This window comes from Exophiala viscosa, assembly GCF_022695815.1.
Source record: "Exophiala viscosa unplaced genomic scaffold EDD37scaffold_14, whole genome shotgun sequence".
In the NCBI taxonomy this organism is placed as follows: domain Eukaryota; kingdom Fungi; phylum Ascomycota; class Eurotiomycetes; order Chaetothyriales; family Herpotrichiellaceae; genus Exophiala; species Exophiala viscosa.
Genome location: NW_026944366.1, coordinates 495,875 through 515,743, shown reverse-complemented (window position 1 = coordinate 515,743; position 19,869 = coordinate 495,875). Strand labels below are relative to the sequence as shown.

The 19,869-nt window shown below is 52.4% G+C and overlaps 9 protein-coding genes across 9 annotated transcripts; 4 read left to right on the top strand and 5 right to left on the bottom strand.

Annotated features, from left to right (window-relative positions):
• Window positions 1–39: 39 nt before the first annotated feature.
• On the top strand, window positions 40–1,956 carry EDD37DRAFT_570064 (uncharacterized protein; the record flags this gene model as incomplete). The annotated part of the gene is made up of 3 exons (XM_062814256.1): window positions 40–1,052; window positions 1,104–1,200; window positions 1,249–1,956. 3 exons carry the CDS (start codon window positions 40–42, stop codon window positions 1,954–1,956), a joined length of 1,818 nt encoding a protein of 605 aa, XP_062666025.1.
• A 338-nt stretch (window positions 1,957–2,294) lies between these two features.
• EDD37DRAFT_654245 (uncharacterized protein) lies at window positions 2,295–3,599 on the bottom strand (the record flags this gene model as incomplete). Its single annotated transcript, XM_062818662.1, has 5 exons — window positions 2,295–2,514; window positions 2,564–2,718; window positions 2,771–3,214; window positions 3,264–3,407; window positions 3,456–3,599. 5 exons carry the CDS (start codon window positions 3,597–3,599, stop codon window positions 2,295–2,297), a joined length of 1,107 nt encoding a protein of 368 aa, XP_062666024.1.
• A 305-nt stretch (window positions 3,600–3,904) lies between these two features.
• Window positions 3,905–6,501, top strand: EDD37DRAFT_570208 (Vps16, N-terminal region-domain-containing protein; the record flags this gene model as incomplete). The annotated part of the gene is made up of 3 exons (XM_062814266.1): window positions 3,905–4,049; window positions 4,102–6,200; window positions 6,253–6,501. 3 exons carry the CDS (start codon window positions 3,905–3,907, stop codon window positions 6,499–6,501), a joined length of 2,493 nt encoding a protein of 830 aa, XP_062666023.1.
• A 53-nt stretch (window positions 6,502–6,554) lies between these two features.
• Window positions 6,555–7,191, bottom strand: EDD37DRAFT_613393 (uncharacterized protein; the record flags this gene model as incomplete). Its single annotated transcript, XM_062815446.1, has 2 exons — window positions 6,555–7,102; window positions 7,155–7,191. 2 exons carry the CDS (start codon window positions 7,189–7,191, stop codon window positions 6,555–6,557), a joined length of 585 nt encoding a protein of 194 aa, XP_062666022.1.
• A 232-nt stretch (window positions 7,192–7,423) lies between these two features.
• EDD37DRAFT_641946 (uncharacterized protein) lies at window positions 7,424–8,255 on the bottom strand. The gene has a single exon (XM_062817341.1). It carries the CDS (start codon window positions 8,224–8,226, stop codon window positions 7,633–7,635), a length of 594 nt encoding a protein of 197 aa, XP_062666021.1. The 5' UTR covers window positions 8,227–8,255; the 3' UTR covers window positions 7,424–7,632.
• Window positions 8,256–8,686: 431 nt separating this feature from the next.
• On the bottom strand, window positions 8,687–10,901 carry EDD37DRAFT_596438 (cytochrome P450; the record flags this gene model as incomplete). Its single annotated transcript, XM_062814586.1, has 7 exons — window positions 8,687–9,941; window positions 9,998–10,048; window positions 10,101–10,136; window positions 10,207–10,284; window positions 10,350–10,429; window positions 10,489–10,704; window positions 10,764–10,901. 7 exons carry the CDS (start codon window positions 10,899–10,901, stop codon window positions 8,921–8,923), a joined length of 1,620 nt encoding a protein of 539 aa, XP_062666020.1. The 3' UTR covers window positions 8,687–8,920.
• A 786-nt stretch (window positions 10,902–11,687) lies between these two features.
• On the top strand, window positions 11,688–13,411 carry EDD37DRAFT_675006 (putative salicylate hydroxylase; the record flags this gene model as incomplete). The annotated part of the gene is made up of 6 exons (XM_062819529.1): window positions 11,688–11,795; window positions 11,849–12,036; window positions 12,082–12,276; window positions 12,329–12,619; window positions 12,676–12,757; window positions 12,812–13,411. Coding segments are annotated over 6 exons (1,362 nt in total), but the record flags the coding sequence as incomplete, so codon positions are not given.
• Window positions 13,412–14,678: 1,267 nt separating this feature from the next.
• On the top strand, window positions 14,679–16,616 carry EDD37DRAFT_187380 (uncharacterized protein). The gene is made up of 2 exons (XM_062810036.1): window positions 14,679–15,893; window positions 15,946–16,616. The coding sequence occupies exons 1-2, from the start codon at window positions 14,828–14,830 to the stop codon at window positions 16,359–16,361; spliced, it is 1,482 nt and encodes a 493-aa protein (XP_062666018.1). The 5' UTR covers window positions 14,679–14,827; the 3' UTR covers window positions 16,362–16,616.
• A 613-nt stretch (window positions 16,617–17,229) lies between these two features.
• Window positions 17,230–19,750, bottom strand: EDD37DRAFT_187363 (uncharacterized protein). The gene is made up of 3 exons (XM_062810035.1): window positions 19,004–19,750; window positions 18,475–18,915; window positions 17,230–18,416 (listed from the first exon to the last, which is right to left on the bottom strand). The coding sequence occupies exons 1-3, from the start codon at window positions 19,603–19,605 to the stop codon at window positions 17,402–17,404; spliced, it is 2,058 nt and encodes a 685-aa protein (XP_062666017.1). The 5' UTR covers window positions 19,606–19,750; the 3' UTR covers window positions 17,230–17,401.
• Window positions 19,751–19,869: the final 119 nt, after the last annotated feature.

Here is a 19,869-nt window from a genome sequence, read left to right as displayed (position 1 = left end):
GTATCACTCCCTCCTTCTCTCCACCTCACGTCATTCCCTATGATATCTTCACCCACGCCTGTCACGTCTGGTGTCACAGCTGGTGCGGATTTGACCAGAACCACATCGAGGCGTCGTGGCTTGAGTTATCTTCGTGCCCTGTCTCATAGCCGTTCCTTCGGCGGCACCAGCCCGAACGAGCCTTCTCGGTCTCCTCGACATTACTTTCAGCGATCCATCAGTTACAACGATAACCGACCAGAAACACCAGTGACCGGGAGACGTAGAAGTGCGTCACGCCCGAACGAACCTACGAGCCCTCTAGCGAACGATTCTCCTCAGATTTCATCCTCCTTAGGGAACAATAGATCTTCTTCTCCACCTGCCGGACAGGTTGCAACAGCCCAGACCACCACACTCCGCGCTTCAGGGGCAAATACTGCGGAAGAGCAAGACACAAACAAAATGGCCAGACACCGGAGCTCTACCTCGCGGAGGCATACCAGTCAGCAACATTCTGATGCTACAATGGGGGAATCTATAGATTCAGCCTTGAGACCGGCCAATCCCAGAACTATCTCCAGGTCAAAAGGAGAAGCACAGGATGGAGATAAACCGCAGTTACCAACAATACGTTTCTTCCCTCACCAAGAACTACGCAACGGACGCCCATCTCTGACCTTCTCGCCAATCTCAAGAACACTTCCCACCGACCATTCTATCATTCGTGTTGGTCGATATTCTGAGCGAGAAGGCGTACCTGCAACCAACCCTACAACTCCCTCCGACGCACCAGTCGGCTTCAAGTCAAAGGTGGTCAGCCGTAAACACTGTGAGTTTAGTTTCCTGGATGGTCAGTGGCAGATCAAGGATGTGGCCAGTTCGTCGGGTACCTTCCTCAACCACATCAGGCTCAGTCAGCCAAATACCGAGTCTCGACTTTTTCCGATCAAGGATGGAGACATTGTTCAGCTGGGCATTGATTTCCGTGGCGGCGAAGAGATGATATTCCGTTGTGTTAAGATCAGAATTGAGTGCAACCGAGCCTGGCAGAAGAAGCCCAACAACTTCAAGTACATTTCTCCTTTCCGACGTAACGACTCCGAAGACTAACAGTCCTACAGCAAGAGCAGACATCAGCAACTGCAAAGCCTCGCCAAGGATCAGCCAACAGCCGATTCAAACAGCGGTGAATGTTCTATATGTCTAGGCTCTGTTCTGGTACGTATTTTCCGCCACATGCTGATGGTCATACTAATTTTCTTGCAGCCTTGTCAAGCATTGTTCGTTGCGCCGTGTGCTCATGTGTGGCATTACAAGTGCATTCGACCCTTGCTAGAAGGCAAAAACAGCACTTACCCGCAGTTTCAGTGCCCCAACTGTCGAGCTTACTCGGATTTGACAGCAGATGTCGATATCGCGCAATCAGACATCGACGAGTGGATGGATAACGCCGACGACAATGACGGCCTGCCCACAAACGCTGGCGGGGATGGTGGCAATACCAACGACCATACAACCGGACAAGCGACCGGCGAAGCAGATACCACAGATACAAGTGGTGCTCTGGACACCTCAGACGCTTCCGATGGACCTCCGGAGAATACCTCTGTGACCATATCCCATCCCGTAGATATCCCCCGGACCGATGGACCTTCCACTCCTCGCCGGAGCTCCGGCTTATTGGCACGAAGACAAGCGACAAATCCATCACCTGAAGTAACTTCGATGAACGGAAACATTGACATGCCAGACCAACCAGACGAAGAAGAGATGAACGCTCATCTCGACCATCAACGCACAAGAACACAGACCCCAGACCCAGAGCAGATTATCGCCGGCGAAGGACCGCTCACACCTAGGAACAACGCAGGACCTTTCGTGTTTGATGGGAGTGCGGGCAGATCAGATGCAAGGCCTTTGGTGGTACCTGGAATTCCGGAGGTCGCTGATGAAAGCGGTATGGGCTCATTATGAGCCAGAGGCTCCCAGCATGGAGAGATATTTTTAACCGAACAATATCATCTGCTATGGTCGTTCTCTTCTGGCAAACGATTGAGGCCTCTCGATCGTCGGACGAAGGTTGGATGTGACCGCCTTTCTGGTGCTAGGGCGTAAGAGGTTCGAAAGCCAGATCTGAGCGTTCTTGAAGCATTCCTTCTGTCTCATCATGGTCAATTTTGCGCAGATGAGCTGGCGGCATCGGTGATAAAGCGTTCTTGAGCAGGCATCATGATGAGGAATGACGAAGTGACTTATTCCGAGTGCGACTTTGCAGCCATTTTCTTCTTGTCACCGCAACCAGCTTTTCTTCCTCATGTAGGACACTGAACTGTATCAAGCACGTTTTGAATGATTGTTTGCGCATCGAGATCTCTTAGTAGATCCCGTGCAGTAGCCACGTCAGTCCCATACTGCGTACTGCGTTCTCGATGAGGTGAGGCAATGACGAGTCGATGCGGATATATCTTCTTCGCCGCTAGGGCGATAAGAGAAGGCGTGACATAGTCTACGCCATGGAACGGAGCAAGATATCTGCATATTCAGTCAGCAACCGACCTGAGACTTTTCTGGGGCGACCGACTTTGATAGAGCAAGGAACAATGTGGTTGCGTATGGCGTAACACCTCCATCGACACCTCGTTCCATACGAAGAAATGCCACAACGTCCTGAAGATACCTTCGAATCTCCGGAGTAATCGTGGTTGCTTGACCTTGGGCACGGAGTTGGTCGATCAACTGGTGGTGATTAGCAACGAGACTCCAGGCCCGTGGAGAGATATCTTCTCACCTTCTCATCAATTCGACGGGTAGCAAGCAGCTGCTCGCGACGCACACTTGGTGAGTTTGAGTCCGAATACGTCGACTGATCGTCGGCCAAATTGGCCTGTTCGAACTCTTCAAGGTTGGGGAATTCCTCATCGGGGCCGTGGTGGTGCGACATGAAGATTCGGTCATTCAGATGTCGGTTTAGTCTAGTATGCTTTGTAGAAGTTGTAATAATGGGCAGCAATAGGAACACTTTTGGGACTGTGTGCACGGTCGTGCGGCTGAATATCCTTCGTCTTCGAATGAGTTCGAGGGCTTGAATCTGAACCTCCTCGTTGGCAAGATTGAAATCCTTCGCGATGACTACATTCACCACCCTTCTGCTGTCCAGCTTTGCTTGCTCGACCTGATTTGAAGATGGTGCGCGGAAACTGACAGAAGCAAGCTTGGAGTGTAGAGCGCCGCCCTAATGCTGATGAGACAACGACCAGAGTATCGCTGGAGAGAGGACTAACACTTTCAAGCCCGTCATCAGACTCGTTCGGAAGATCGCCAAGCTCACTGGTATCGTCCAGGATTGCTGGGACGAACTTATCGACAGATTGCAAGTCGTGCTGGTTGATGATGATGTACGAGAGGTGAAACATGTCTCTGACAATCTGCCACCACGATCAGGCTAGGATTGACCCGTATAGGTAGGCTCTTACCAGAGCAAGCTCCGACGCCACATCATTTTGATACTCATCAGGAGTCTCGATCAAGCAATGATGCTGTGCGACAAGGCTGAGAACGACTGCCAGTTCCAAGTCGGTCAAGTCACCGATATGATCGAGGAAGGTTTGGACGTCCATTGTCCGTCAGGCGAGAAGGTTTCTCATTTTTTCATGCCGCGTTGTAAATCGACATCTTTCTTGAAGGCCATCATATCTCGTTCCAGTGCAGCCTCGATGAGGGAAGCAAGTCGTGAGCAGATGCTTTTAAAAGCGGCACGTTTCGGGACAGTGCCAAGAAAGCCCTTCAAGTGTGATCTCATTGGTTGGCGGCAACGACGACAACAACAGTCGATGCCGGTGCAACTCTCTTTCCCGCCGTTTGATTGCTTGTTGGTCAGTAGTAATTGAGATGCATCCTTCATGATGTGACTTTTCATGATCCAATGACGAACAACAATCCCAGGGCCGGCTGGGAAAAGATCGGAGACCAATTCTATCAAAAAGCCCAACTTTACGAATCAGTCTTCGACCAGGACCTCGAGCTCGAAAACTACATTGTTGCGGGAGCACCATACGGCGGAGCTCTAGGTGAGTGCACTACATCGTAGGTTGATTGCAGACCGACTGATGACTCTTCCAGCATTATGGCGAGACACATCAAAAGTTGCACGATATAGGACTGGCCAATCGACCAAGTCGACTATCGACGTTTATTCTTCTTCGGGCAAGCTGATCAGCAACATCAACTGGGAGAAAGGCGTGATTAAAGGTCTTGGGTGGTCCGACGATGAAAAGCTTTTGGTGGTCACCGAAGAGGGCACTGTTCATTGCTACTTCGGACTTCACGGCGACTTCCAGCCTTTCTTACTAGGGCATGGCGCGGAGGAATTTGGTGTCAAATCATGTCGGTTCTGGTCGCATGGATTCGTCGCACTCCTCTCCAACAATGCCTTGGTGGCTGTCTCGTCCTTTGATGAACCGAGGCCAAGACTACTTGCTCACGCTCCAGAAGGCGAGGTCCACTCGTGGTCATTAATTCCACCTGCGTATACGCTCTCCAGATCTGTCGAGGTCTTGTTAGCTGTTGACAAGACCATATATGTCGTCGATGCCTCCGAAGCCGAAGACAGGGGTCTTTCAGACGGACCTTTCAAACACGTCAGCGTCTCGCCCAATGGACGGTTTGCTGCGCTCTTCACGGAAGATGGTAAAGTCTGGGTCGTGGGCAGCGACTTTCAGAACAAATACAGCGAATACGATTCCAAAGCCAAAACGACACCCACTCAGATGATCTGGTGCGGCAATGATGCGGTCGTCCTGGCTTGGGAAGATGAGATTCATATGCTCGGTCCCGACGGTGCGGCCGTCAAATATTACTACGATGATCAAGTACACGTCGTCCCTGACATCGACGGCGTCCGGTTGATCACCAATGACGCCTGTGAGTTTCTGCGAAAGGTGCCAGATCCTCTTGAAGAGGTCTTCAAGCTGGGGTCGACGTCGGCGGCCTCGATACTGGTGGACTCAATCGACCTGCTGGAAAAAAAGTCTCCCAAAGCGGATGAGAACATACAGCGCATCCGACCTAGTCTGCCCGAAGCTGTTGAGACGTGCATTCGAGCAGCTGGACACGAGTTCAACCACGCTCTCCAGAAGCAACTTTTACGCGCAGCCTCGTTTGGCAAGTCAGTTCTGGACCTCTACAGCAGCGATGAATTCGTCGACATGTGCGAGGACCTCCGAGTGCTAAATGCCGTGAGGGACTATCGAATCGGACTGTTTATGTCCTATGAACAGTACGTCCGCCTGACACCAGAGAGGCTGATTGCTCGATTAGTAAGTCGTCGGGAGTACCTGCTTGCGATCAAACTGTCCGAGTACCTCCATCTACCCCTCAACAAGATATACGTGCATTGGGCCAGTCAAAAAGTGCGAAGCGCGTCCGGAGACGACGACACGATCCGTGAAATGGTGGTTGATCGATTACGAGGCAAGCATGGCATTTCATTCGAAAACATTGCGCGAGCAGCATATGACGAAGGGAGAAGTCATCTTGCCACAACGCTACTGAACCATGAACCGAGAGCGGGCAAACAGGTGCCATTGCTATTGAGCATGGAGGAGGACGAGATTGCGCTGAACAAGGCAATTGAGTCGGGGGACACGGATCTGGTGTTCTTTGTGCTACTACAGCTCAAGAAAAAGCTGCCCCTCGCAAGCTTCCTTCGCACTATCAGCGAGCGGCCTGTGGCGGCAGCGCTTGTCGAAAGTTCAGCCAAAGAAGAGGACCAGGACTTGCTCAAGGATCTGTATTACCAGGATGACAGGCCCGTCGAAGGGTCCAACCTCTTGTTGGAAGAGGCGATGCATCAAACACAGGTCCAGGCCATCATCGACAAGTTGAGACTTGCCGCCAGGCTCCTTACAGACGCCAAAGATCCGACGGCCCAACTACACTCTCGAGCTCTGACAGAAGCCACTCAACTCCTCAAGATGCAGGAAGCGTTTGACAAGGAAATCACCGACAGCAGTGGTAGCTATGTCGGCTTAAGCGTCAACGAGACCATGTTCCGGCTCATCAAGTCCGGGTACAGCAAACGAGCTGCTACTGTTCAGAGCACATTCAAAGTGCCGGAGAAGACTTGGTGGTGGATTCGACTGAGAGCGTTGACAGCAGCCCGTCTGTGGGGCGAAGTCGAAGAGATTGCTAAGAATAAGAAATCGCCCATTGGGTGGGAGGTATGTTTTGTCCCCTTGCCAGTAGCCCGCGTTGTCCTGACTTGTTCTGCAGCCCTTTTACAATGAAGTCCTTGGAGCTGGGAACACCCGTCTCGCCTCGTCATTCATTCCCAAATGCACCAACCTCCAGCCGGCAGAGCGGGTCGAGATGTGGGTGAAGTGCGGCATGGTCGTCAAGGCTGGTGAAGAGGCGCTGAAGGCCAAGGATTTGAACTCGTTGGAGTTGCTTCGGGATAAAGCCAACGGGCAGCAGCAAGTCGAGATCGAGAGGATGCTGAACCAGCTGAGGCCGAGGAAGTAGCTTGTCCACAGACGAGTTGACAGAGTCACGTTGAGATATCTGGTGGATGCCTCTCATGTAATCTTCTCGACCTCGTCTTCCACATCTGTGGTTGGTGCTGATGCCATTCGATCGACAACGACCAACTTTGTCGCCGCCGCCGTCGCTGGTAGTTTGACGCCGTCCACAATCTTGACATCTGTCTGATCCTCATCCATCTCTTCATCCACCCACCCGTCGTCATCGCCGTTCGCATTGCCGTTGGTCTCGTCCATATCTTCACCAAGTATGGCCTTCATGTTCTCGAAATTGACTGCATCACCATTTACATCATCCCACACCTTTTTCCGATCCCGCCTCTTTTTCAGCCTCGAGGACGCGTCATCCAGTTTCTTTGAGAGAACGTCTTGGATGACTTCTCCTCTTGCCAGGACTTGTTCATGCCGCCGCCGTTGGCCTCTTGACAGGGGTTTTGCCTTGCGCTTGGATTTGGTGATGCCTCCATAGGGGCGGGCTGCTAGGACGGGAGTGGCATCGGACGCTCGAGGGGCTTCTTTCACGGATTTGTCGACGTCTATTGAAGGGGATGTGGCTCGTTTGGAGGCTCGAGATCGTGGGTTGGCTGTGCACTGTCAGTAACGGCTGACAGGTCTGACTTGGATGCTTCTTCTCACCTGTGGGATTATTCTTTTTATTAGCGGTCTTTGCCATTCTTGCGCCGGTCGTAATATAATATAAATGTGTAAAGAAAGCACTGTGCTTGAAGTGGTCGTACTGTAGAGTAACAAAGCCGCAGAATTCAAGGGCTGTCCTACAACTTTTTTGTGGAGAAACTTCGGCGTGGAGAAAAACCGTTGTCGCGACTCGCAAGTGCAAATGACGTATGCCGGCCGTTCAGTCTTCAGGCATAAAGTACGAACCATTTAAATGTACGACTTTAATCAACCGACTCAGTACATCGACCACTATGTCGAAAAGCACGCAAGGTTTTTTGGTAGGTGTCAAACAGTGTGCATTACTCGTTACATCTGGCGTTCTGATCACAATGTACCCCACGTACTCAGGCCATCTACACCCGTCTCTTAACGACACTTCCTGCTTCCATTCAATGACTTCGTGAGGCACATCGATCTCAGACGATAGCTACGATCATTATACTGGGCACTTCCCCGCGTCCATACCCACGCTCACCTCCGCCACGACATCCTCCTTACCGTCCGCCTTACCACTCGCCTCGGCCTCGCCGTTGGCCTCTCCATTTTGCTCGGGATCCTTCGCCGGTGGCATCACTGCGTCCTTGAAGACAGCAAAGCTCGACGGCGTCTCCTCCATAGAGGGAAAGTGAAAGCCACATTGGGGATATTGTTCCTTGAGAACGGCCTGCTCCTGGTTCAGATCGTACTTCTTGTCCTGCAACTTGTTGCAGACAGGACAAATGCGGAGCAGTCGCGTGCCGACCAATTCGAAATTGGTGATGATGTCTTCAATGATCGCTCCATTGGCGGCCCAGGCTTTGCAGTACTTGTGGTAAGTGTCCTTGTGCCAGTCGTAAAGGGCGCCCCGGCTGGTCCAAAAACTGCACTCGTTGTACCAATTTTTATCCTCGGGGTGTTCCCACCAGGTCAGATGCAGAAACCCGGGGAGTTGCATGAGGTGGCGACGACTGTCGGCGAAAAGGACCTTGAATTTCTCGTAGGCATCCGGGCTGGAGAAGCGCACACGTTGCATTGATAGATAGATAGGCATGGTGTCGGCTTAGGCTTTCCTGTTGCGTGACCAGGTTGTATGTAGGTTCTTAGGAAGTCAACTTGTTCGAATACTGTAACGAAAGCAAACACGGAATCTTTCATGAGACCTGGCGATGGCCAGATAAAGGATTATGGAAGGCACCATCACGACGGCATCGAGTTAGAATTCTAGCGTTACCTACGAAGGCGTTATCAGTGGTGCCCATAGTATCAAGACTTTATGGTCGACGGCACTCCTGCCGATCGCGAGGTAGGTGAACCTGGTTGGTGCTCCTGGTTGGTGCTCCTGGACATGAGTACGCTTTTGTACTCATGGTAACTTGCCAACGGTCACTCGTGGTGGCCTACCAAGAATGGATATGACGTTCGATTGGAGCCAATCATGTAGAGGGACGAGCCGTGTCAGGAGACCAGACTATCGCTCTTATCAAAGCTTCATACCAGCTGATAAACGTACGAGCAGGACCTCATCTTGCCGATCCCAGGCCTAGCGATGTATTCGTATTTGCGCGAGCGGTCGGTCGTCCCTATAACTCCACCAAGAGAGCAGAGCCGACTCGAATAGACTCGCACCCAGGACTTGGAGATAAATCGAGGTGTCAGCTTGTTGACTGTAAGAAGACACCAGCTTTAATATCAACCTTCGCAACCATAAATGTTGCCTGCCCGATTCATCCATATGCTCGTGGAAACTAACTGATCTTGGTGAACCGGAGCCCTTCTCCAAAGACCTTCCACTGAGAATTGTCGTCCAACTGCTTCTGCGCCTCCGTCCACTCCATCACTATCCTATTAGCTCGTTCTGGCGATCGGGCTTTAATCGTGGCTTGGAAAGATTCCGGCATACAGACAACTCCTTGTGTGTATTTATCCTGGTCTGGGAGCAGTGGCTGTTTTGTAACCGGGTCGAGCTTTGGTGTGATCTTGTAAGTCCAAAGAATCCTGGCTATGCCAAGGAAAAGCGATTGTTCTGCCACATGGATGCCGGCACAGAGGCGTCGACCTGCACCGAAAGTAAAGTGATCTCTCTCAGCTACATTAGCGCTCTGAGCCGATTCCGATGCGTGCTTGTTATCACCCATATATCGTTCCGGTTCGTATTGATCTGGGTTGGCATAACGGCTAGGGTCCCTGTTGATCGTGTAGACATTGTTGACCAGTAAGGCTCCTTTGGGAATAATGTATCGTTGGAACGGAACTTCTTCTTTGCAAGCATGGGGTGCGGCTCCCATAACGGCTGTGGGCATCCAACGAAGAGTTTCCTTGATACAGCATCGGATGTAGGCCAGACTCTCCATATCTTCAATGGTTGGCATCCTGTCACCAACGACCCTGTCGAGCTCGGCTTGTGCTTTCTTCTGCGCCTCGGGAAAGAGCACCATCGCCTGGATGAAGCCAATCATTTCACTTGCAGTAGTGTCCGTTCCAGCTTCTAGCGCATTCCCTGCGAGATATGCCCCAAACTTGTCGTCGAACCCTTCTTTCTCCTGCTCAAGCAGCAGATCTACTGAAAAGCAGGGCTTGGCGTAACCATTTCGAAGGAGGTCCTTGGTCTCGTTCCAGAATCGAAGATAGAGAGTGGTCTGTTTACGGTGCAGTGTTTTTGCTTGGGTCATTATTGGCAACATCCAGTCGGGCAGGAACCTAAGCAGGGGAAAGACATCAGCTAATGCAGAAGTGCTTGATTGCATGATATCCAGCATTTCATCCAACCTATCGTGTGCGTTAGCCATGGCAAGCCGCGGACGATAAAGGAGCGTGCTTCATACAGTTCGATGAATTGGCTCATGTTGGAGTCTTTATGCGATGGGCAACGGCGGCTAGAGTTTCGACCTTAGCAATTGAACGTGGCCAAGGAAGCTCATGACGAACCCATATGTCATAGAAGTAAATAGTGAGTGCGAAGCCCTAGGCGTCGTAAAGAGTATCAGCCGGCACACTTTCCATGTACTTAAGATGTGAGTCATTGTCTGCTCACCGTTTGATGATGCCTTGGAAATCATCGGGCATTTGGAGTAGATCGAACAGCATCTGCTGATTTTCAAGCATGGTGTATCTGTTGTTTGATGACAATAAGTCACCACTGATGAATCAAAACTGCCCCTGGATTGGTGAGCTCACGGTATGTAACTTTGAGAAACCGAAACGTTGAGCATCTTCTGCATCAACTTTCGCTGCAGACGCCATTTAGGACCATTGGGCTAACAGCAAAGCGTCAGCTCTTGCTGTAAAACGTAAGTGCAGTAAACACGGCAGGTACCATTAAAAGCATATGTTCACCTCCACCCAAGATGCGATGCCCTACATAGTGATCTCCCCTCTCGTTGGTCACTGCAGAGTGCTTATCCAAGACTTCTTTGACTGCGACGTTGGTGGAGAGAACCACCATGGGCTGGGGTCCAAGCATCAATGTAAAGGCTGGTCCGTATTCTTCAGCCCAAGCCCGGTACTGTTTGTGGATATCTCGACTAGGCATCTGAGACGTAAACTAAGCTCGATATCATCGCACATAGGAAGCGAACTGATATGAAATACCTGAAGCAAGTTCCCCAGTACCGGGATTGTTGGAGGCCCAGGGGGGGAATGTGCACGTCTGCGGCCCACCCGCGATAGCTGCACAAGGCAGGGTATCAGGAGCAGCACTATGACTAGCCATGGTCGGAAGTCATCCATCGAAAACAATTTCATCATTGAACTTGACGACAGCAAACCCGCCATTTTGTATACGTAGGATGGCTGCAGGAGCTGGACAAAGCATAGAATTACAATGATGGGGTTTATAGGTACGATGATACTCTGATTATCTTGCAAGCTATTTAAAATTCCCATTTACATACAACGCGGGGCTCCGCACTTGCCATAGCAGTGCCCCCTCGGCCGGGACCATTCCCAAGCCTTCTTGTTATTATGCATTGTTGAACTTTCTTGTCTGTTCAGCCTATCCCAGACCCTCCTCAGAAGACCAAAAGTAGGCCTAAACTCAAATGGGACATGGGGACGGGTTGACGGTGGCCGCGCCAAATCACCTAGACCCAAAAAAGCGCCTGGAGAGCCGGCCTGTGGAGCTGACGGTGACCGCTCGAAATCAACTAGACCCAAATAAGCGTCTGGAGAACCGGCCTGTGAGATTGGGGGTGACTGCTCAAAACCACCTGACCCCAAGAAAAGGCGCGGAGAACTTGAATAGAACACCGCGCCCAATGCCCTGACCGGTGCCGCGGCCTGCAAGTCCAGCTGCACCGTCCCGCACTGGCAACGGCGCCGCCCCCGAACAATGGACTGAGCCAGACCAGGGGCAGGAAAACATGGTTACATGCCTTACTATTTACTTGGGACTGAGAATCGAAAGATTGTTTTCATTCAGGCATCGATGAGGCTCTGCGTTGAACCGTTTACCTTAATTCTTACTTGCTTCCTCCCATACAGCTCGATTCATGTGACAAGATGGCTGCGCCTTCGAAGGTGACAATTGTAGGCGCAGGCCTGGGCGGTCTTACTGCTGCCATCGCCTGTCGACATGGAGGCTTCGATGTCACCATATTAGAGCGGGCGCCGAAGATAGGTAATGTCCGTACGATATTCGTCAACCAAAAGGCCTATCGGTTAATTCTGGTGCTCAGGTCGGTGCTGGCATCCAAATTCCTCCCAACAGTGCCCAAACTCTAGGCAGATTGGGCGTGCTTCCGCAGATTGAAAAAGTGTCGACAATAGTGGAATCATTTGACATGAGAAGATATGCCGACGGTTCGCTACTCGCTAGTAAACCCTATGGGCAGGCTTCAGTCGGACTATATGGTGGTCATTGGAGGTAACCAATGCCACGGTCTTGTATGTGCATCGCTCACACGTACAGGGTTATTCACTGCGAGGATTACCATACCATACTGCTCGACGAAGCTTTGCGACTGGGCGCCACGCTCCAGCGCGACGCTCATGTGGAAAATATCAACGTTGAAGGTACCGAGATTGCCATGATGGACGGCTCAACGATGCAGGCCGACGTGGTTATCGGAGCAGATGGTGCGGACCCTATCAAGTTCGTCAAGGCGTGCTTACGGGCTGACTCTGGTCGAAGGCCTGTGATCGTCGTTACGGGAGAGCTTCGTGTCCAGACCCTCTTTTCCCACCGAGACGGGAGATCTTGCCTACCGTGCGACCTTCAGCCGTTCTCAGCTTGAAGTGCTGAACAATCCCCGTGTTGACGAGTTGTGTGCGAAGAAAGCTGTCACCGTTTGGTTTGGTCCCGACAAACACTGCGTCTTCTACCCCATCCGGGCGGGAAGTGAATTCAATCTGGTCTTGCTAAGACCGGACAATCTTCCACACGGCACTCGATCCTCTGAAGGGGATATATCTGAGATGAGAGCCACGTTCGATGGCTGGGATCCAATGTAGGGCCCCCCTCGACAGACCCAGCTCTGTGGAGGACTGACCTCGGTGATATTAGTCTCACGGCCCTCATCTCGTGCATTTCCTCTGTCCTTAAGTGGAAGTTGATGCACCACGAGGAGCTGGAGACCTGGGTGCAGGTAATTTCCAAGGTCTCATTGCAAATATCACGAATCAGGACTGACATAGTCCAGGGCAATGCGGCGTTACTAGGCGATGCATGCCATCCGACGCTCCCTTACCAAGCTCAGGGCGCTGCCATGGCTGTCGAAGACGGTGCCGTTCTTGGGAATCTCCTTAGTGAGTACAAAAAAGATCTTGAAAGCCCGGATACGAAGCTGCGTCATTGTCTGGAACCGACAATACTACATCTCTATGAGGAGATGCGCAAGCAGCGTACTACTCTGAACGTAGCCGGCGCAGAACAGAACCGGATATTCTACCACTTAAACGACGGCCCGAAGCAGCAAGAACGTGATGCTGAAATGGCAAATTTCGATTTTGCCACTGGACGCTCTTCCTACACTTGGCTGGATTCGGAATACAATAAGGACCTCTTGAGTTATGATGCCACGGCCGACGCTAGGGAGGTGTATCGCAGGCGGTATGAAGATCAAATCTCGCAGGACAGACAAACGACAATACGTGGAGACGGCTCTATGGCTTCGAAGCCTGCTTCGGGACATCTATAGGGCACAGCATCAAGGAAGGGTTTGCAGTTTCAACGGGAGGATGACTACGTAGGACATAGAGTTTCCACTACTGGTCACCATCTCTGAGGTCTTTGATGGCCCTGAGCGCGGACATTGCGTAGCTCATCGGGCCGTACCATCATGTAATCAAAATCCTCGTCAAAGCCCGTAGCAGGCAAGGACATGGTTCGCTTACGTGGAGGTTATTGCTAGAGTGAGATTATCGACTCGACGATCAAACCGCACACTCAAGGTGTCGGCGCTGATGCTCATAACAGCAACTGCCAAAGGTTGCAGGGTATTTTGAGAGCTCTTCCGCATCCACTGTTGCGTGATAGGTTGCAGCACAATGCTGCCACAACCCGGTGGGTGCCTGACTAATTGATATTGTCCTGGAGATCCTACAAGCTGCCTTCGTGCGGGTGGACATGGCACGAGATGGCTACAGGAGAGCCTCAATACTGCATATTGATGCAGCTGAGCTGGTAGAGAGACTGTGGGCTTTTGAGGCTTTTGTCTAAACCTCCCGGTGCGGGGGACGTTGACGTAGGTGCTTTTCAGGCTTTCTGGACCAAACTGACAAAGCCTCGGCGTGCCCGTCTTTCTCCAGCCAGGGCTTACTCTAGGCTTGTCGTTGGTGCCAATCCCCGGGCCGAAAGTCGGCGGACTGGGCAGCTTGGGGCTCCTACATCTTTCCCCAAAGGGAGGGCAGTCCGTGTCTATGTCACCATAACATGTTACTTCAGCCCCGGTTGCCCACCACCAACAAGCTGGAATGGAAGACAACTCTGCGCATCCGGCAAATGATGGGCCTCCGAAGCCTGTCCAATCTGCAAATCGTGCTTGCGTTCAATGCAATCGGAAAAAGACAAAATGTGACATGGTGCGCCCAAAATGTGGCCTTTGTTCTCGAACTTGTAAGGATTGCACTTTCCCCACGAAAAGGAAAACGCCCTACCAAGATGGGCCACGACCACAGAAAGCCGGAAAATTCACGATTGATTTTGATCCCTTGGTCCAGTTGTTTGGCACGTTGCCATCGATGGGCGGACATCAGCCACCCAGCAACGAATGTAGCTCCGATGCAGTCTCACGGCACACGCACACGCACTATCAGCAACAAAGGTTCGTGGGAACTCCTCGACAAAGCCCCACGCAGGAGCCCGTGGAGGAGGGGAATGATCGACTCTCCGCCTTCGGCCTCCTGCCGAAGCAGTGATCTCGCTGGACTCGCTGCCAGGACCCTTGCCACCTCAAGGACCAGCGCAATCAACCACGGCTGTAGTTGGCATTGATCCAGCAGCATCCAGAAAACCCGACACGAGCAATTTCATTCCTCCTTCCGACCTTTCTTATCCCTGCATCCTACGTCTGGCTCGACTCTTCTTTGACCACGTCCAATCCTGGCTGCCCATTCTTCACAAGCCAAGCTTTCTCCGAAGCTTATCCGCAACGCTCGAAAACCGGCCCGATGGCTTTGCCCAGCTCCCCGTCAATGAAGCCCTGCTCCTGTGCAGCATGTTCGCATTGTCGTGCAGGTTTCTGTCACCTCATGAGCTAGGCGGCTTGACTACGCAGCAATGTGTAGACGTATATACTCAACATACCATACAAACGTACAAAGACGCCCGCAGCATCGAGACGCCTCCAACTTTGGCGTACCTGCAAGGCTGCGTACTCTTGGCTTTCAACTACTATACTTCCGGTCTCAACTTCCAGGGATGGATTTGCGTAGGAGTGTGTGTCAGACTAGCATACGAATTGGGAATCGCAGACATCGACTCTGAAGAGGACGAGGTCACAATCGCCTTGGACTGGGTAGAGAAGGAGGAGCGACGTCGCGCTTGGTGGCTCGTTTGGGAGCTCGACACCTTCGGGTCCTCCATTTCCAAACGTCCGTTTTCGACTGATTGGCGCCGCGCCGCCGTGAAGCTTCCAGTATCGGACCAAGCTTGGTTCGCCACGCAGGAGGTGGACGCGCCAAGATTGCCATCAAGATGGGGAAACATACAGACTATCTTTGATGAGATGCCCCAGACAGATGCCAGGCCATGGTTCCTTCTAGCACAACTGCTCAATGTTCGTGCCCACGAATATCTCCAGCAGAATGTAGGCGTGAGTCTCGATGAACGTACCATCCTGGAGAATGAGATCAATTGTTTGAGGCTAGGATTGCCTTCCTCTTTCAATTTGCTGAGCAACCAGGTCGACTCGTCGGCCTACGAGACATCGAACTCGAATTGGAACTGGATCGTGGGGACAAATCTTCTCCTGTCTTCGACCAGCTACATTATCCGCAACTTAGTAGTCGACGAGCGGGACGGTGGTGATCTGGGCATCTGCCGTCATACCGCGCCAAACGGGCGGCGAACAAGAGCTGTGGAGCTCACCAAAATCACAAGTTATTGGCCCTTGGAATTTTTCCCTACTTCCCACCCATTCCTGGCTTGCTTGTTGTTGACGGTGGACGTCCGGAAGGGATGGAACCCAACTGACACGCCATTATCTACTTCATCCAATATAGTCACAAAAATGATTCAGCACAAACTCGGGGGAAAATGGAGACTAGCCTCTTTAGCGCTCCGTGAGTGACCTGTTGTACGTTGTGCCTTCTCATGATGGCTGATTGGTGTCAGGTATGAATGAGATTCTCGGCCGCCCGACCGACCTTAGTTCTGTCGACATGCAGTTGATCCATCGCTATCCTGTCTGGTTTTCGCAGGAGCTGCGACGCGAAGCTGCCGCAGCACTCACTAGGCAGTCGAATCAGCAAGAACAAGCATCTTCGACGAGTCGGGAAGGAACGCGCCCAGCATGTTACGACTACTTCAAAAAAGTCCCGCCCGTCAGCCTTTTCAGGGCTGGCAAAGAGACTCCAAGCAGCCATTCATCTACGTTACCCAACCTGCAGGGGGCTCCTGGCACGCACGAAGGCAACGTTGAGGCAATGGAGTTTTGGAACTTAGATTTCACCAACTGCGACTTTCAGGTGCCGCAAGACATGAATGAGCCGGAGTGGCCGGATGCTTTCCTTGACGCACCCATCAGCTAGCTTGTTGAGGCCTGCGCCATTTGGACAGAGATGCCAGTATCGAGTCTAGACGGCAAGATTTCACTGCTGGAAAGCAGCACGCATAGCGACCTTTTCCTCGTCGATATTGCCCACGGTTCCTGTGAAACCCTCTTCCAGACCTGGATCGACTTGATGAACGCGAATTGATCCTCCCGGCTCAAATGCTGCTCAGTGGCGATTTTCACTACCTCCAGAGCAATGTCCTCACTGATACTGGCCTCCTCCGAGCCTGAGCGCCAGGCGACGTAATCGTCCGGTCGGACCAGAACGGCTTCCCGCTCCCAGATCTTCCTGGCATGTGGCTCATCTGGCAGGTGGACAACCTTGACAGGAATGTTGAGACCTTGCGATGCGCTTCGGAATTCTTGGCTGAAAGTCACATGTGAGATGGGACTTTGTTCGTTTGAAATGAATAGAGGCACATGAACGTGGTGATGACAAGATAAAGGGATCTGGAAAGACGCATACTAGGAAGGGGGTCGAGTCAGGATGCCATTGTTACTTACTGAGCTGTATCAATCGGCGCCTAGCCTCAGGACTCAACAATCGACGGCCCTGCTGCCGGATCTGAGGCACGTGGGCCTTGTTGGTGTTCCTGGACTGGACGCGAGTGCAAAAGTACTCGTGGTGACTTGCCAACGGCTACTCGTGGTGGGCTACCATAAATGGCCATGACGTTGGTTTGGAGCCAATCATCGCAAGGGACGAGCCGAGAGACGGGTCTATCACTCTTATCAAGCTTCCATGTGCTTGGATGCTAGCACTGTGCTAGTATGTGCAGCAGCAAGACCCTATCTTGTCGATCTCATACTCGATGGGCTTGCACGGAGGCACGGTCTTCTCCACAACTCCATCAGGAGTCCAGAGCTAACACATTTCAGCCTCCCACCCTAGACCGGGATAGACCGTCGCTGAGGTCGCATTATGCCTCGAAACATATATCCAGGGGCGAGCCTAATCGTTTACGATATCGCTGTTCTTGTTGTAGTCTTGGTCATTCACGCGTCGAGCCTCTGAGATCAGCCCATGTCGAAGAAGCCGGGATAGCCCATATCTTCGAGCCAAAACATATTGTCCATGTCTATGTTCGGACTGATATGCAGCAGCTCGCCGGAGAACATAGAGCCCGAGATGGACGGCGCGGGATCTGGTACATGCGTTGGATCCGTGTATACATTCTCGGAAGGTGACATTGTCAGGCCCAAGTTATGGGGAGCCAGCTGGCTGCCGTTCGTGGTCGAAGCTTGCGAGAAGTTGGCGGACTTGTTCTTTTGGCGGAAGAGCAGCAGACAGTCATAGACGAGGCTGGCACCCATTCGGGACTTCACACGGAGTCTCAAGTCTTGGCTACACATTGTGGTACTCCGCTCTCCCGCACGCCAGAATGCTCGGAGCATGTCGGAGCCCCGAAGAGGGAAGTCTCGGTCTTTCTGCGGAACCGACAGCTGCTGCATTGCAAAGGCCGCGGCGTTGAACAACAATTTCCCATGGCCGTAATCGAGCCCAATCGCGAACGTGGAGTGGAGGATCCGGAAGATGACCAAAGCGGCATTCAAGATGATGCTTGTGAATCTCAGAGGTGCATGTGGCAAGACATCATGCGAGGTGTCGTCAGACAAAATGGTCGCTATCAGCGTGGAGGCCGTGGCGTAAGCTCTCAATATTCCAGGCAGCCGAAGGTCGACCCGATCATCGTACAAGAAGTAGAAGCATTGGATATGTAATTTCGAGCCGTGGAGCTCAAGCCGGTTGGCCAGAGAAAGTTGATCGTCCAGTGAAGTTTCCAGGTCTTGGAATTGTTGTTCGCAGTCAGCTATCAGGTCGAAAGGGTTGGGGCCTGCTGGTATGCCGTAGGGTCCATCAGCGGCTTGTGCAAGGGACCTCAATCCGTCGTGACTGCACCGTTGTATCATCAGACTATGACAGATCTGGAGTGGCATATCTGCCGAGAAAGAAGAGCCCATGCAGCAGGCACTGCGAATGCTCCAGTCGTCAAAGTGTGAGATCGAGCCATGCCCAAGGTCTAGAGACAGACTGTTCCCGTTAGCCGGCCATCACGGTCGATCAAATACTCAAGGCAGGGAAGCCTAACCTCTGACACAGAGCCGCCGAAGCGATCCATGTGCGACTTCTTTCTAGGACATCCCACCGGTTGCCGGGCTGGGCCGAGTCCTTTGAATACTCATGCTCGCATCCCGGTCGATGCATGCCCATCATCATGGCCGAATTCATGGCCATCTTACTGAACGTCAGGGACTTGTCGGTCCACAACCGGACATCGGGAAGCGGCCAGGATGCAAGTAACAGCATTGCCTGGACGTGCTGCGTCGAAGACGTGTTCGAGGCAACAGTGGCCCAGAATGTGCGGCTGAGCTCGCTCCCAAGCTGCTTCAGAAAGTGGTCTTCGAGTTGGAGCTGCCTTGCCGCAACAGCAATGACCGACCAAAACAGGAGAGGCGAGGTCTCGTAGCATAACTCGTTCGTACGTTGCGGGTCAAGGATCGGGAAGAATGGGTGGTACTTCTCAAAATATCTATTGATATACCATGTCAGTATCAGTATTCAGTGTCACTTCACGGTCCTTGACATGGGAGAATTCCACTGGCCAAGGTCACACTCACGTCGCAAACATGGCTTTGGCCTGTGTGTGCCTTAGTCTTATCGCCCCAAGGACACAGTCGAAGGCCTTCGTGCCATTGCTGCATTCACGATCAGGCGTTTCTGCTGCAGTTATTGACGGGATTGCATGGTCGTCCCCAGCAATCTCATGTATGACGGGCCCGTCATCGGCGGAACAACCTTGCCGGCCCTCCAGAATGGGAATTGTCGTCGGGTCTTCCGCCGCCGCCGCCACCGCAGACACAATGCCAACCGGCGCAATAGTGACTTGACCACCGGGTTCATGCTCCAGTGAGCGTCGAGTCTGCTGGCTCCTTAGGGGAACCGAGGTGGTGGGCGCCGGTGGCGTATCGTACTGTTGAGATCCGACGGAATTCTGCAACAGTGCCAGCTGTCGCTGCAATTCTCGCACTTTGTCGTGGCGATTGGCCCGTTGGTAAGACGGATCGACAGTACAGTCGAGTCCCATCCTCCGACATCTTGGACATGGGACGCTTTCTAGACCGCAGCGTATTTTGGCTTGTCGGCATTCACGACATGCGATCCGTGCTCGTTTGCGGCCTCTCCGCCCACTGTCGGGCGAGGCAGTGTGAGAACCTGTCATTTGAACCCTCGTTGTTGACAGTATGCGGCACTCGAGCGCATCTCTGGGTCACAGCCCTCCTCCTCGTTGGATTTGTTGGATGTGGTCTGATGTTGACCCTAGAAAAGCGAATTCATGAGCCGGAGAGTTGGGTCGACGTGTGCAGCTTTCTAAGTTAGGCTAAGGTACAGCAACCGATGGCAGCTTTTGAGGGGCTAAGTAGGGGCTCCCCCGCCTCTGACTCGTCTAACTTGGCACCAATTGCACAGGGACGGTGAGGGGCTC